Source organism: Urocitellus parryii, chromosome 5 (genome assembly GCF_045843805.1).
Source record: "Urocitellus parryii isolate mUroPar1 chromosome 5, mUroPar1.hap1, whole genome shotgun sequence".
Classification (NCBI taxonomy): Eukaryota; Metazoa; Chordata; class Mammalia; order Rodentia; family Sciuridae; genus Urocitellus; species Urocitellus parryii.
The window spans coordinates 24,028,176-24,043,135 of record NC_135535.1 but is presented as its reverse complement, the minus strand read 5'-3'; the positions used below and the strand labels follow the sequence as shown (position 1 = coordinate 24,043,135).

Here is a 14,960-nt window from a genome sequence, read left to right as displayed (position 1 = left end):
CCTTGCCTGCCTGGCTCCACAAACATACAGAGAGAGATTATAAAAGCTCACACTGTTCCAGAGATAACTCGGAACAGGATTTATAGGACCTTTCCTTTAAAAAAATAACCAAACAAACAGCTCTCTAAGGCCACACGGTCTTTAGGGAGAACAGGGATGTGTGGGAGAGGAGTGGGTGATATCATTTCACCATGTTTATTTGCATACATTATAGAAGGCATTTCAAACATATTAAACAAGGCAGGGGATTCTGATGTATGTATCCCTTGGAAACCAATGTTCAAACACATCCAGACAGTTATGGGTGCCAATTTTAGATTATGGATATCTAAATTCAAAATCTTTTTTAAAAAATATTTTTAGTTGTCAATGGACACAAAACCTTCATTTTATTTATTTTTATGTGGTGTTGAGGATTGAATCCAGTGCCTCACACAGGCTAGGCAAGTGCTCTACCAACTAACCACAACCCTGGCCCTCTAAATTCTAAATCTTAAGTATCACCTAGAGGATTGAAAACAATAGGTGTGTATTTCTGGTCTTGTTTGAGAGAAAGGTATCTGTTCTGTGGTTTTAAAAACTTGTCTTTGTTTTTTGTTTTGGTACCAGGCATTGAACACCGGAGCACTTTACCACTGAACTTCATCCCTTACTCATTATTATTATTATTGAGACAGAGTCTCACTAAATTGTTTAGGGCCCTGCTAAATTTCAGAGGCTGGCTTTGAACTTGCAGTCCTCCTACTTTAGCTTCCAGGGTTGCCAAGATTACAGGCATGTGTGACACCCTGCCAGGCTGAAGAATGTCTTTATTTTTAGACTTTGAGAAGCCTTCACTGATGAATAAACCAGGAGGCCCCAAACACTCTGGTTATTAAAAGTTAATATAACATGCTGTGGTTGGAACATGGCTCTGAAGTAACATGCAAATACCAGTTCTCTGGTCACCTGAGCCTGGGGATTTGAGCTGAAAGCACGGCTGACTCAGTTTTGTCCATCTGTTTCAGAGCATGAGTACTTCTCAATATACAGTTGAGAATTTCACCCATAAATAGATGACATACATTTAGTAAGGCAGACTTTTAATTACTGATTCATTTATTCATTCAAACACGTTTATTAAACACTGGGTGTGACTATAGTCTCTAAAACTTATTTAACATTCCTGGGTGCCAGGAACATACTAAGGGCTTGTGTGGATTATCCTATTTAATCTTCCCAGCAACCCTGTAATATAGCTAATTTTTATTCTCCCCATTTTACAGATATAGAAATTGAGGCACAGAGGTTAGGTAGCTTGCCTGAGGTTTCCTAGCTGGTAAGTATGGTTCTGAGATTGGAACCCAGGCAGAGCTCATGCTGAGCTGTTAATTCTCAACAGTTAGGCCAGATGGTCCTGGCATACTTGCAAAATTGCCTTGACTAAAACAAATGAAGAGCTTATTCAAAACATGTATTTATTCTAGTAACCTCATAGGTCATTGAATATGTAGGAAATGCCAGAGTCAAATAATTTGGTATAAACTTGTTTACCTTTCAGCACTTCATGGTTTGAAGACCTTTAGATATTTGTCTCTATTCCACTGAACAGAGCAGACTTTCAATTCAGGTTTAAGCCCAAATGCTCTTGATAATTAATGAAGCTGCTGAGGCCAGTTCTAGGGAAAAATAACACGTTAGCATCCAGCATGATGCAGTCTGAAATGCTGGCGCCTTTGCTATGGTTCTCACACAAAGCACCGTATTGACACCACAGATCCACAGAGGGACTTCTAGTCACCAGAGGTGCAAAACCACCCTGGGCTGGGGAGTTTGCCTCTGCTGAGAATAAAAGCCCTGCAGATTCACCAGCCAAGGAAGGCTGTTTCTTGTCCTCTTTCTGGCTTGTGGGCCAGGACTCCTGCTGCCTGTGTGAAAGCAAATGCCAGCATGGTACTCTCTTAAGAGTTTTGGGTCTGCATCCAACCTGACAAGAATTGCCCCCATACACCCCTCACCATTGCCAGGGTAATGAATTCTCACCAATCCCACTTCCAGAGTAAAAATCTGGAAAACCCAGCTGAGAGCTTGTTAAGAAGCTGCAGTAGGGTATTTTAACAGCAGAATCTATTAAAGGGCTGGTCGATAATGCAAGGTGTGAAGAAATAATTTTAAAATGTGTATGTGTGCCCTCGTGTGTTTGTGACCTAAATAGAGTTTCCATTGTAAAAAAACAATTCAATAAAAAAATCAAGCCCCTTCCTGGGGTCCTATTTTGCCTGTATACTAAATTTTCTTTAATTTAGGAGAGGAGCAAGTTGAAAAGACCTTTTGGACAAAAGTTGCTACAAACTTGTTTTCCACCAGAATGTCAATAACCTCTTTTCCTCTATAAATTGCTAATAAAATTAGCATTGAAGAAAATTTAAACTGTTCACCGCCTTGCAGAAATAAACTTGCCTAGCTTTCTCAAGATGGCGAGGTTTGCTTCTTGGCCATGGAAGTGAACCTAATCACTGTGCTGCTCTGTTGATCACAGATAGAGTCAGGTGAACCTCTACCAAGAACTGACTATTTGTTTTATTTCCCAGACACCAAATGGATTGCTTCTGACCCCAAGTCCACTGCTCTCCAGCATACATTTCTGGAGCAGCCTTAGTCCGGTTGCTCCACTGAGTCCTGCCAGGCTGCAAGGGCCAAACACGCTGTTCCAGGTGAGCATTTGGAACTGAATTTTTAAACAGAACTTCTAAGGGATATCCTTTCTCTCAATCTTGCAGAGGTTTTAGATGGTGGTTTCTGCCTAATATTTGGTTAATATGTTCAGTTGTAAGGGTGTTCATAGGGACAGGGCTGCATACTCTTTAAGAGGCAGACATTTTTATTGAAGCAGAAATGGTGTATGTAGGTCAGCTGTCCATAAATGCAACAATTAGTTCTTTAAGTGTTTTGCAAATTTTGACTATGAAAACTGTAAATTTTTTAGGAAAGTATAAAATTCAAGAAAAAAATTTAATCAAAGACCTCAAAGTGATAATCCAGTTACTCAATGTACTGATTTACTTGAAATAAACTGAAAACTAAAAATAGCAGTTTCTCCTTACTGGGGTAGAAAAGTTACCTGAATACTTCTGAATCATAATCAAGTTCTTCTTATTCTGTTATTTTTTTAAAAAAAAAGTATCCTGGGAATTGGGTTAAAAAAACAATGAAGACTTAGTTGCTTTATCTTGTAGAACTCTCTGGATTCAGAAAATATATTTATTATTCACTTACATGCTAGAATCTTGCAGTAGTATCACTATCATGTGGATATTAGTGATTTTTTTCTTTGATATTTACCCACTCAAGCTGTTATTGTTTGTATATGTGCATATAGGTAGGACAGATCCTAGGGACAGGAATGAAGCAGGGATAAACACAGTGCAAACTCCCTCTACCTAATTCTAGCCTTGTCTCATCCACACCGCATCCTGTGTCCCCAGTGTGGTTCATGGCAAACTAGTTTGCAGGTCTCTCATTCCCACTGCATTTAGCACTTAGCATTTTGCCTGTTAAACTGGCAAACTTCAGTAGACTGTGTGCCATCAAGACTGAACTGTATCCTGTTCCCTATGGTGTTTCCCAGCATCTAGCATGTTGCTTGGTTTACAAATGATGTCAGTAATTATCAGTGACTGTCTAAATGAAAAGATGCTAAAAACTCAAAGAAATGTCAACAAAAGATAAGTGTTAAAATGATCAAGTCTCTATATCTTTTGAGTTGGTCATTTTGCTTGTCAAAATTAATATATGCCAAGTACCTTCTCTGTGTCAGAAGCATAATGTACAAGATGAGATTTAGGGTCTCACTGGAAGAATGGTGAGCTAAAGAGAGCCACCACGCCCACTCAGCCCTTTTTATTTTGAGACAGGGTCTTATTAAGTTGCTGAGGCTGGCCTCAAACTTGTGATCCTCTTGCCTCAGCCCTGAGTTACTGGGATTACAACCAAGTCCCACTGCATCTGGCTTAGTTAATGCATTTAAAGGCTACTTGCCTATGAGTTTCAATTTTAATTTCACCAAATAGACCAGTATTTTTCCTCTTGGTGTCATTCAAAAGGCAGCCCCGAAAAAACACATTCCAGTTTGAATGGGATGGGTTATATGGCCTTCGGCCCTCTGTTTTTGGTTGGATCCATGAAACTAAGGGAAAACAATTTTGTACTTTTAAAAATATTATTCTTCAAATGAAAAGAGTAGTTGAATGTAGCAATTTTTAAAATGGTAAACAAAACATGGTAAGAGGAAGATTTTCTGAAACTAGATATTACAAATGATAAATTTTCAGCATTCAGATTATGATTTAGTCTCTATTAAACTAATGAAAATCATCTCTTTTCAAAATAACAAACCTCTTTCATGTACACTATTAATGTATTGGCAAAGAAAAAAAAAAAAAACAGACTCAGCCTACAACAAACTCAAGTGATGCTGGCAGGTTTCCTGTTGTGATTTTTGCAAAGGTAGGCTGGAATCCTGATAGCTGGCAGAGCTGAGGAGTTTTTGCACACGATCATTCTGTACACTCACTGTTCATTCATGTACAATCATTATAGCAGATATTAAATAATTTCAAAGGAGAAGAAAAGGCACTAGCCAGTCTGGAAGAGGTATGCTTCTAACTTAGAAATACTTCAGTAAAGAGACAAGATGCCAAAGACACTGTGCTAAGTGTTGAATGTCAAGGATGCAGATTTACAAATAAAGTGAAATGTCTTTCAGTTGGATAGTTTGGCAATTTGAACTTACTTTTCTGTTCTACTCCAACTTTTCAAACAGATTTTTATCAAATTTGAAATGTACCCAGTAGGTACGGATACATGTTGAAACCAGGTGGTGCTAGTTCAAATTTTCATTTGAGACTGTGTGCTGAAATTTTTTGTTCAATAAATCTAACCCAGTAAATATTTGCAACGTTCTGCAGCAAGGGCTGAAAGAGCTATACAATGTAAACAGGAAAGTAAACAAACAAAGTGCTGCAGGGACTGAGGGACTGAGTTGTTCTTTGCATCCAGGGACTGGACAGACTCTGAGGAAGAAGTGCTACCTGAGCTGAGCTGGGAGAAGGGACAGGATTTTGATAGAGAGCAAAGCATAGTTTAGAACTTAATAGATCTCCTGGGTTTGGATATGGAAAGTATTCTCAGGAGGAGACCCGATGATAGATGAGGTCTGAAAAGGAGGTGTGGGCTTCAATAGTTCCACCTTTTTAATCCGTTGTTACACTGTTAGGTATGATATCCATGTGAAGGAAGAATTCAAGAGAAAGTGGAAAGATCAGGAAGATAGGAGAAAATTATTCTCTACTTCAAATACTAGAAAATTATTCTCTACTTCAAATACTAAAGGGACGGTCATCTTTTAGAACAGAATGGTGGACATAGGAATCAATTTGGAAGACATTTCAGAGGCAAGATTGAGAAGACCTTGAGTTTGGTTTTAGGAGTAAGTAGGTAGTAAATATAAGGAAGAGGCAAAATGATTAAGTGATAACACTTAACAGCTAACATGTATTGAGGGCTTACTGTGTGTCAGACATTCTGGGCCACTCTTCATGGCTTCTCATTTAATGCTATCAGTAGTTCTATTTTAAAGATGAGAAAAATAAGGCAGAGACATTGCTCAGTTTACCCAAGATCACACACTGACAAGTAGCAGAACCCTGGTCCAAATTTAGTTTGTATCCCTAACCACTACTCTCACTAACTTAGAGCACCAGAGAAGAACAGCTTTCTTGGAAAAGCAGCATTGGCTGGGGACATCTAAAATGGAAATGGTCATCAAATCCAAGTATGGCTGACAGAAGCTTGGTATATGCTGCAACTTAAAAAAGACAGTGATCCCTCCCCACCCCCACAACATATATCCTGTTCTCAGTCAGGACCTGGTCTGCCTTTCTATCAAGCACATTTTCCTTTTGGTTCCTTAAAGCTGCCCCAGGTTATCTCAGGCCAGCCATGCTAAACATCCTTCTGACTCTATAGCGTTGACCTGTTCATTCCTATTCTGTAGATTAAATGCTAAAGGACAGGGAATGGAAGGGAATAAAAATCCAGGGACATCTAGAGCACTGGGCTCGAGTTTTGTTGGTGGCTTCTGCCAGACCTTAGCTACTTTCTGGACCACCAGTAGGATCTCTGCAGTATTCACTGTAACTTGTACTTCTGTAGTAGGAAAGAGCCAATAAAAATGACTAAGAAACACATGGGTATAAAACCAGGCTAATTGAGAACTGTGACAACTGAGTGTACAGAAATAAGAGGGGCAGAAATCAGAGCTCTTTTTTTTAAAACAACAGAGAAGACTAATAAAACTACAGGGGATTCTTTTGAAAATATCAACAGGATGGAAAAAACCCAAAACATAAGATTAACAATAAAATTTTAAGACCTGCTCTCCTTCTGGTGTTCACTCCAAGTCAATGACAACAGTGGTTTGGTTAGGAGCGTAAATATGAATATAAATATATGTATAGCATTTGAAAACACAATTGAAGTGGATAACATTTTAGAAAAAATTAAAATTCCAAAGAACCAGGAACAAAACAGAACCGTGAATATACCAATAACCATCAAAGAAACTGAAACAGTAATTAGACATCCCCTAACCCCTGCCAAAATAAGAAGTTGGGCAATTTAGTACAGAAAAATTCCAGTCAGAGCTTAAAATTAGCTGGTGCTGCTTATTAGTTGTGACCTTTGGGTAATCAGAACTTTAATTGTTTTCTCATTTGTAAAATGGAGATAACAAAACTTACTTCATAGCCCCTAGGTATCAAATGAAATGACAGCCCTTGATAAGCAAGAAGGCACAGGCGTAAATAAGTTACCGAAATAGTATGAACATTGCAAAAATATATTTACTTGTTCTACAAATATTTGTTGTACTTCCAACAGGTGCCAGGCTCTGTAGTCTGACATTTAGTTTTGAAGTTTAATATTTAAACTTACTCTGGACTAAATGGGAATTAAGCTTCAAGGAAGTATAGGAAATCATTTTGACACATACCATCCTAGGCAATAAAATATCTAGGTGCAGACAGTCAAGTATTGGAGGCCTTCTCGTCTGCTTATTCAGTTGGAAGCATAGATGATGCATTTGCTTCAGACCTGATACTTGTCACTATAACATATACCTTTACCCTGCTATTTATCATCTTAGTTGCTTAGCAGTACAGAAATTAACTTTATACTGTTCTTTCCTTATGAGTCATCTTTCTAATAAGTTTGATATTATTTATCAAAGAAAATACTTTTCCAACTCTATACTTCTTCTAAATCTTTCAAGGTAAATATTTTTAAGTTACTGAGAAACATCTTCGTGGTACTCTGAAAAGCAGATGACAAATTCCAAAATGTATTATTAGAAATTAGTGATTTATAAAGAGTCTGTTTAAAAAAAAGTTTCTCAATATTTAAAGCAGATTGGCATTCCTAGATAACTTGGAACCTTTTAAAAATGATATTTGAATATGCTTTAGCAACATCTAATTTATGTACTTTTTTCTAGTAGCCTATCGTTTTCTGGGCCTTATTCTTCTTTGCTCTAGGTAATCTTGCAATTGTCATCTTTAAATTATTCTATAAAATAGATTGGCAACTGCTCCATTATAGGGGTGATGAGAGAACTGAACTACTGTGGTCTGTTTGGGAATGTAAGAAACCCAAGTTTTTCCTGGTGATATGTAATAATTATCTTTTTTTTTTTTTTTTTTTGTGTGTGTGTGCCCTGCAGTTCCCCACACTGCTTAACAGCCACATGCCAGTGCCAATCCCCAGTCTGGACAGAGCTGCTTCTCCAGTACTGCTTTCTTCAAGCTCTCAGAAATCCTGATGATGTCTGGCTACAATTAAGAACTCAATAACTGATCAAATTTGTCCCCATGGGCTAGTTTACCTGTGTCATGAGAAGGACTTCGTGAAACCCTCTGTTAATTTGGTTTGCACTTTTCATATCATGGATAGTCTACATTTATGTTAGCATTTAAAAAACTTTTTTATATATTCAAGTATATATGGAAATCTGTTTTGCATTAAGTGAATTTTAATGTTTTTGTTTTTATATCCTCTTAGCTCTTAAGTGTTGAGCACTGTTGACAGTGAAGAACTTAATGTTTTCAATATAACTAATAAGGATGTGAACCTTTTTTCTCCTTAATTCTGCGTATGCTGAACTGTGCTTATATACACACTATAACCAGCTGTGCCTTCCTTTGCATTTAGTTTTATGTAAATGATTTATATATTTTTTAGTATTAAGAGAAAATGTTTGAAAGACAAAAATTAGTATCAAACAGCTCTTTAGTAGAATTTCATTATTTTTCACAAGTAGGCAAAAATATGAAAGCATATTCGTATCACTTTTTCCTTTTTGCTTTCAGTTGTATGAGAATTGCCTTAGAATCTTTTGAATTGAAATTCAGTAAATGTAATGTCCAAGTAACATTTTTATAAAAATAAACTAAGCCATATTTAGACAATAAACATTCATAAAAGAAAATGTTCTAAAGTGCATTTTTTAAACTTTGAAGCCTCTTAGATGTCCATAATGTCTTTTCTCCTCCCTAACAAAAATCTGAAATGGAAAAAGTTACCAGTCCATATCATCTAAACTACTATAGTATTTCTTAGGTTAGCATATTCTTATTTCAAAAGATTAGCCCTGGTTCTTCCAAGAGAAAAATCACATCCACACAATATATTTACTCTATCAATAGGAGTTAGGTTTTCTCTAAATGCCTGGAACCTAATTAACATTTTGAAAGCAGCTCACTGGTGCCAACTTAAACAACAAAGAAGCAATTTTGTAAAACCTTCATAAGGACAGATATTCACAATTTTTGATGGATCAAAAAATGTACTGTAACATAAATACAGTACTATAGGTATTGAAGGCATTGCTTGTGGAAACTGAGACATAGGATAAACTGCTTTGTATTTTACTTTTTATGGTGAGAATGGAAGAAAACTTGACAAAATTCTTCAGGAATCTCATCACTGTGGAACTAACTGAAGAAATAACAGAAATTCTTTTGTGTAGTATAGTTTAGAACAGTGATAAAAGAAACATTTTCTGTTCTATTAAAAAGAAAAAAAAATCAGTAGGCACTATTCCAGAGGCACCACACCTATGCACAAAGCAGGAATGTTCCAAAGTAGATAACAGAACTAGAAAGTGCCATTTAAAATTAGGTTAACTGTAATCCTTAACTAAAAAGTAACAGAAACCGACTTAAAATGTGACTAAATAGCTGATCCAAACCAGGCGTTAAATGGCAGGGATTGTGAAGATTAAACAATAAACTTTATGAAAACACATTCTTGAATTTTTAAAAACTGAAATTACTTTAGAAATTCAGATTTTCAATTGGAATGGAGCTTCTCTATATTATGTGGAGACATATGCTTTTATGGGAAAAACTCAATCACTCCAATGAGCCTCTAACTATAAAGTAATGGTACTGGCTCCAAACTACAAATAAACACTACTGTTACTCCCTCATAGGCTAATTCTTTACTAAAATAGGAGGAGCTGGTTCAGGGAACTGATAATTACTGAAAGAAAAATGTGTGAGCTAGAAGAGTTAAAAGGGTCTTTGAGAATGCTTTCCTCCACGGCTTTCTAGATCAGGACAGGTATGCAAGAGAAGCTGAGAGTTGCCTGGGGCCACCAAACTCATTCAAAGTGGAACAGTGAATTGGTGTTCCAATTTCATTTCCCCAAGGCCTATCTTTAAGTAACTGGTCCAAAACTATGTTAAGTAAAGAAACAGCATTAAAAAATTGTAAAATAAAATAATATATATAAAATGTAAGATTCTTATAGAGAAACTAAAAGAAGTCATTGTGCAATAATTTCAACCAAAAAAAAATTAACATACTTTTGAAATTAAATGCTGATTGGAAATATTAAAATGGCCAGAAATCTGATTCCTGGTATTTTTCCTGCTCCAAATACTGTGTTTAACTAAACTTTAGATCCATTTACTAGAAATGGAAAGATAATTTTTGACGGATCAGAATGCTCTAATGCAGGGAGAACTATAGATATGAAAGAATAACTCTCAGAGTGCTGCCTCATGCTGTGTGTGTGTGTGTGTGTGTGTGTGTGTGTTTGTAAATAAATACTTTATCAAAAAACAGTTTCCAAAGAATAGCAAATCCCATCCCACCTACCTACCCCGGCATCTTTTTAATGTTTACTTGATCAGTGTTAAACTGCTATGGCTAAAGTTTGTTAGAACTATACAACCTGAACATTGGTCTCTTTGTACACATCTTTTCTATGATTGCAAATCTTCATTCACTTTCATATATGTATCATTTTTACTGTAATATTATTTTTGTTGAATAAATACTTTGTGATAAAAGGTATTCAGAGGTAGTGGGTTGGTTTTCTTTCATTTACTTGCAACAACCCAAACTTCAAAATATGAAAGCAAGTTGGTAAATCTATCTTGTTACCTACCTTTAAATATGGCACATCAAAAAATACATTAAGGGGTTGGGGATGTGGCTCAAGCGGTAGCGCGCTCGCCTGGCATGCGTGCGGCCCGGGTTCAATCCTCAGCACCACATACAAACAAAGATGTTGTGTCCGCCAAATACTAAAAAATAAATATTAAAATTCTCTTTCTCTCTCTCCCTCTCTCTCACTCTCTCTTTAAAAAAAATACTTTAAATACAGTTACATAAACAAGTATATATAATTATTGAGGTTGAATTTGGGAGAGTGGAATGGGTTTGAAAAATGGTCCCTTGATCTTTTAAATCTTAAATTCTACTAATTGCTCTGTATTGAGAAGGAAAAGGTGATGAAGGAAGGAAAAAAAATCCTAACCATTGTTCTTCTTTTAGACTACTTTTTTGATAAAGGAGAATGTGAACTGCTAGGTTTGATGAAAAAGGTTATTATTCTACCCAGTCTCACTTCCAGGCTGACCTACCTATGGTTTTCATGGGTGAGTTAAAAAATGTCTCCATCTGTGTCTGACATGGGAAGACTGGTGTGCATGCAGGGAAGGAGAGGCAGGGGAAAATAATAGATTAAGGGAGACCTAGACTGACATGTTTAGTATATCTATTGTGCCAAAAAGGGTCACAAAACTCCTAGCTATACATTTTATAACATATTCTTTAGGTAGAGTAGGAAATCATTCACTTGACAAAGAAACAAACATTTGAAAATAGTTATAGGTACCTTTTCTCAAAAAGAGAACAGATTTGTTTAGCCCTGTATATATATATATAATAGTTCAACTCAGACTTACAAAATGCCCTTTTATGTTTAAATATCCACAGGCACCTCTCCTCCACACGCACACTCCCTTCCCTAAGGTTAACTGGGACTTTATGGCCCTGCCCACAGGGTTCACACTGACGAACACACACCATGGTCACCTGGGACCCTCTCCCAGATGAGTCAGGTCCCTAAGACTTACCCTAAGACTTACTTTTATTTCATTAGATGACATAATTTCAATTAATGTCAGCAACTATTTATAAGCTACTTATGATGTACAAGCATTGTTCTAAGCTTTTTACAGGGCTTACTTTATTCGTACTCCCAACAACCCTAGGAGGGAACTACTATCATATACCACTCTACAGATGAAGAAAGGGAGGCCCAGAGTGGTTTCCTAACTGCTTCAGGGACACTGAGTTGGCTGGATTTCAAAACTTGCATTTTGATTACAGACACCATTATCTTAACCCGTACGTACTTCAAAAGAATTTAAATTTACAATCTACATCTTTGCACAGAACCTTACCTGACATACATAAATCTTAAACATATTTGCTATATATTGTTTTCTGTGAGAGCAGATTATTGGTCATTATAAAGCTGGCCCTACCTAGACTTCTCCCCTACTGACTTTATTTCCAGTCCTGTGTTCCCAGTGGTGAGTGTGTGCTGAGGAATATGTTGATTATGGGTTAGTTCTTAAGTTTCTAAAGTCACATATTTCAGCCTGTTAGGAAGAAGTTTATCTTCTAATTCTAACCAATTTTTGACTGCTGTATTTGTTTTTGGTTATATCAGATAGAGAAGGTAAGACCAAGTTAATTTAACTGACAAATTTTACTTACAACCCAGATTTCTTCATATAGGTGTATCTTCATTCAATCAACAAATGCTACTATTTTCCTAACATGTATCAGGTACTAGGGACAGAGGTGAGTGAGACATAATATATTTTCCTTCATGGGACTTACTACTTAAGTGAGGGAAATAAAATATGATTAGTGTTACACAGGATTAAGTATGAGAAGGCTAATGGAAATAAAGGTAGTAAAACAGTAGGGTATATAATAACCCAGTCTATGACAGAATAGGGAATGGGTCTGGGAAGGCCTTCTGGAAGAAATAATCAGATTGAGTCCTGAAGAATGAGAGAATGGCCAAGAGAAGGACAGAAGAAAAGAACAAGCAGAGAAAAGAGAAAGGTTAAAGAACAGGTGAGAAAAGAAACATTTTAGGAACACAAAAAACTGTTGGATTTACCTTTACAGAGAACAGCCTATAAATCATCATCACATGAGATAATAATGTAGAAGTAGTAGCAACAGAGTATAAATTCAAAGGAAGTAGGGAGCTTCCAGATAATGGTAGAGTAATGAAGGAATGATTGGCTAGGAGTCTGTAGAAGAGCAAGATGGCTGGAGCGGGCCCAAAGCAATCTCTTGCTGATTTTCAGTATTTCTAGAAAAACTATGTACAAACATCATCCAGAGATGATAGATGTAGACATAAAATTAACCCTTGACATATCAGCCAATTATTATTTGACAACCTTTGCTGTATACATATACAAGGAAGGAAACAAGATGAAAGCTATATGAATGGAACTAGTGTCAACACAGCTGGGGGAAATGACTGAAGCTTTTGTGGCTCTTTTAATCAGCACTGTTCCAGGAAAGACTCAAGAGTACTGCACAAGTCCCAAGTCTGGAGTCACTCGAATTCCATATTCCAACCAGAGTCCAATGGAGCCATCCTTTTCTAAACATCCAAGATTGTTGGCAGATGCCAGGCTTTCCTTAGTTCATTTTTATGATATGTCCATGCATCTCTACTGCACTAGGGCTAAGGTGGAAGAAGCAATGGGAGCAGCCATCTTTGTTCCTATCTCAGTCCCTCCTATTTATCTCCCTGCCTCCCTCTCACAAATGTGCACCTGTACATCTAGCGCCTACATATAATCTCTGAAGTAGTAACATGCTGGAAATGTATTTTTTCCAGTAAGTTAATTTTCCCATTTCTCTTAGAAGCCACTAATGAAAAGTCTTCCCCAACATCAAAGATCAAAAATTCAAGCAGCTTTATAATCACTAACTTGGTCACAGTCTTTCTGTATTAGTCTGATAGAAAAATGGTGAGTTCAGTGGTTTCTAGATCAGTGATGGAAATTTTTTATTTCAGCTAGGAATGATGCTGAAGGAAATTCCTATCTAACTAAACCCAGAATCTAAGCTCACTATTAGAAAGTAAGTTCCAGATGTAAACTGAATAGAAAAGAGGGGAAAACATTGTAATGTTCCTTAAGTCTAAAGTAATGCACTAAAACCTTTGGAGATTGCAAGTTTGCTATATATATTTGCTAATATATATTGCAATAACACAATTTTCTCAGCCTGCTAATGAGCTTCTATTGCCTCTTACCATTTTGATATGGATGACCTTGTCAATGAAAAAGAAAATCCATTTAAGAATCTAGATTAGAATATTTAAAAAACAGAACCAGTGACATTAGAAATAATAAAAGGATAAATCTTTTAAAACCATGGAAACTGAAAATAACTAAAAAATACACAGAAAAGCAGCAGAGAACCAAAATGGTACACTACCAAAAAATAAATAAATAAATAACTGCAAAACAAGGTAGTATCAGAGGATTCAAAGCACCAAAGCCATCTGCGACAAAATAAATAGCTAATTGGCAGAACTAAGTCCTTCCTTATCAGTAATTATTTAAATGTAAATTTCACAGTCTCTGATTAAAATGCAAAGATTGTAAGGATGATTAAAAAATAGTGTATCAATACACTATGCACAAGAGACTCACTTTAGATACAAACACACACAAAGAGGTTGAAAGTAAAAGAACAGAAAAAGATATTCCAACCAAATAGTAACCAAAAGTGGAATAGGGTGGCCATATTTTTGTCAGAAAAAAAATAGACTAAGAAAAATTACAGAAGATGAAGGACCTTATGTATTGATAAAGGTTCAATGTATTAAGAAGATAGTTCTATGAACATATGTGCACCCAATATCATAACCCCCAAATATATGAAGTAAACACTGACAGACATGAAAGGAGAAATAGTCATATAATAATTGGATATTTCAATAGTCCACTTTCAATAATGGGTAGAATAGTCATGTAGAAGATCAATAAACAAACAAACTGAACACTATTAATCAAAAGAGACATGTACAAAACATTCTACCCAACAACACTCTTCTCAGAATGAGACACTCTTCTTAAGTTCACACAAAATATTCTCCAGAACATACCATGTTAGGTCACAAAATGAATATATATTTTTGAAAAATTGAAATCATGCAAATGTCTTTCCTGTCACAATGGAATAAAACTAGAAATCAATAAAGAGAAAAAAGGAAAACTCACAAATACATGGAAATTAAGCAACATACTCTTAACCAGGAGTTATAGAAGAAATCATAGCAGATATGAGAAAATTCTTTTGGTCAAATTAAAAAAAAAACACAATGTATTTATACCTATGGAATAGTCTGAAAATAGTGGTGGGAGGAAAATTATAGCTTCAAATATCTACACTCAAAGAGAAAAACATCAAATCAACCACCTAACTGTACATTTCAAAGAAAAAGAAAAAACTAAACCCAAAGCTAGCAGAAGGAAGAAAATAATAAACAGTACTAATGAAGGCAGTTGTTTGGGCAAGTGAAG

The 14,960-nt window shown here is 36.1% G+C and overlaps 1 protein-coding gene across 1 annotated transcript in view; it reads left to right on the top strand.

Annotated features, from left to right (window-relative positions):
- Elk3 (ETS transcription factor ELK3) overlaps positions 1-10,349 on the top strand; it is a 64,077-nt gene extending 53,728 nt beyond the window's left edge. Inside the window, exons 4-5 of the mRNA XM_026398045.2 lie at positions 2,571-2,693; positions 7,757-10,349. Coding sequence (XP_026253830.1) covers positions 2,571-2,693; positions 7,757-7,855 — 222 coding nt within the window. The 3' untranslated portion in view covers positions 7,856-10,349. The remainder of the gene's footprint in view (positions 1-2,570; positions 2,694-7,756) is intronic.
- Positions 10,350-14,960: the final 4,611 nt, after the last annotated feature.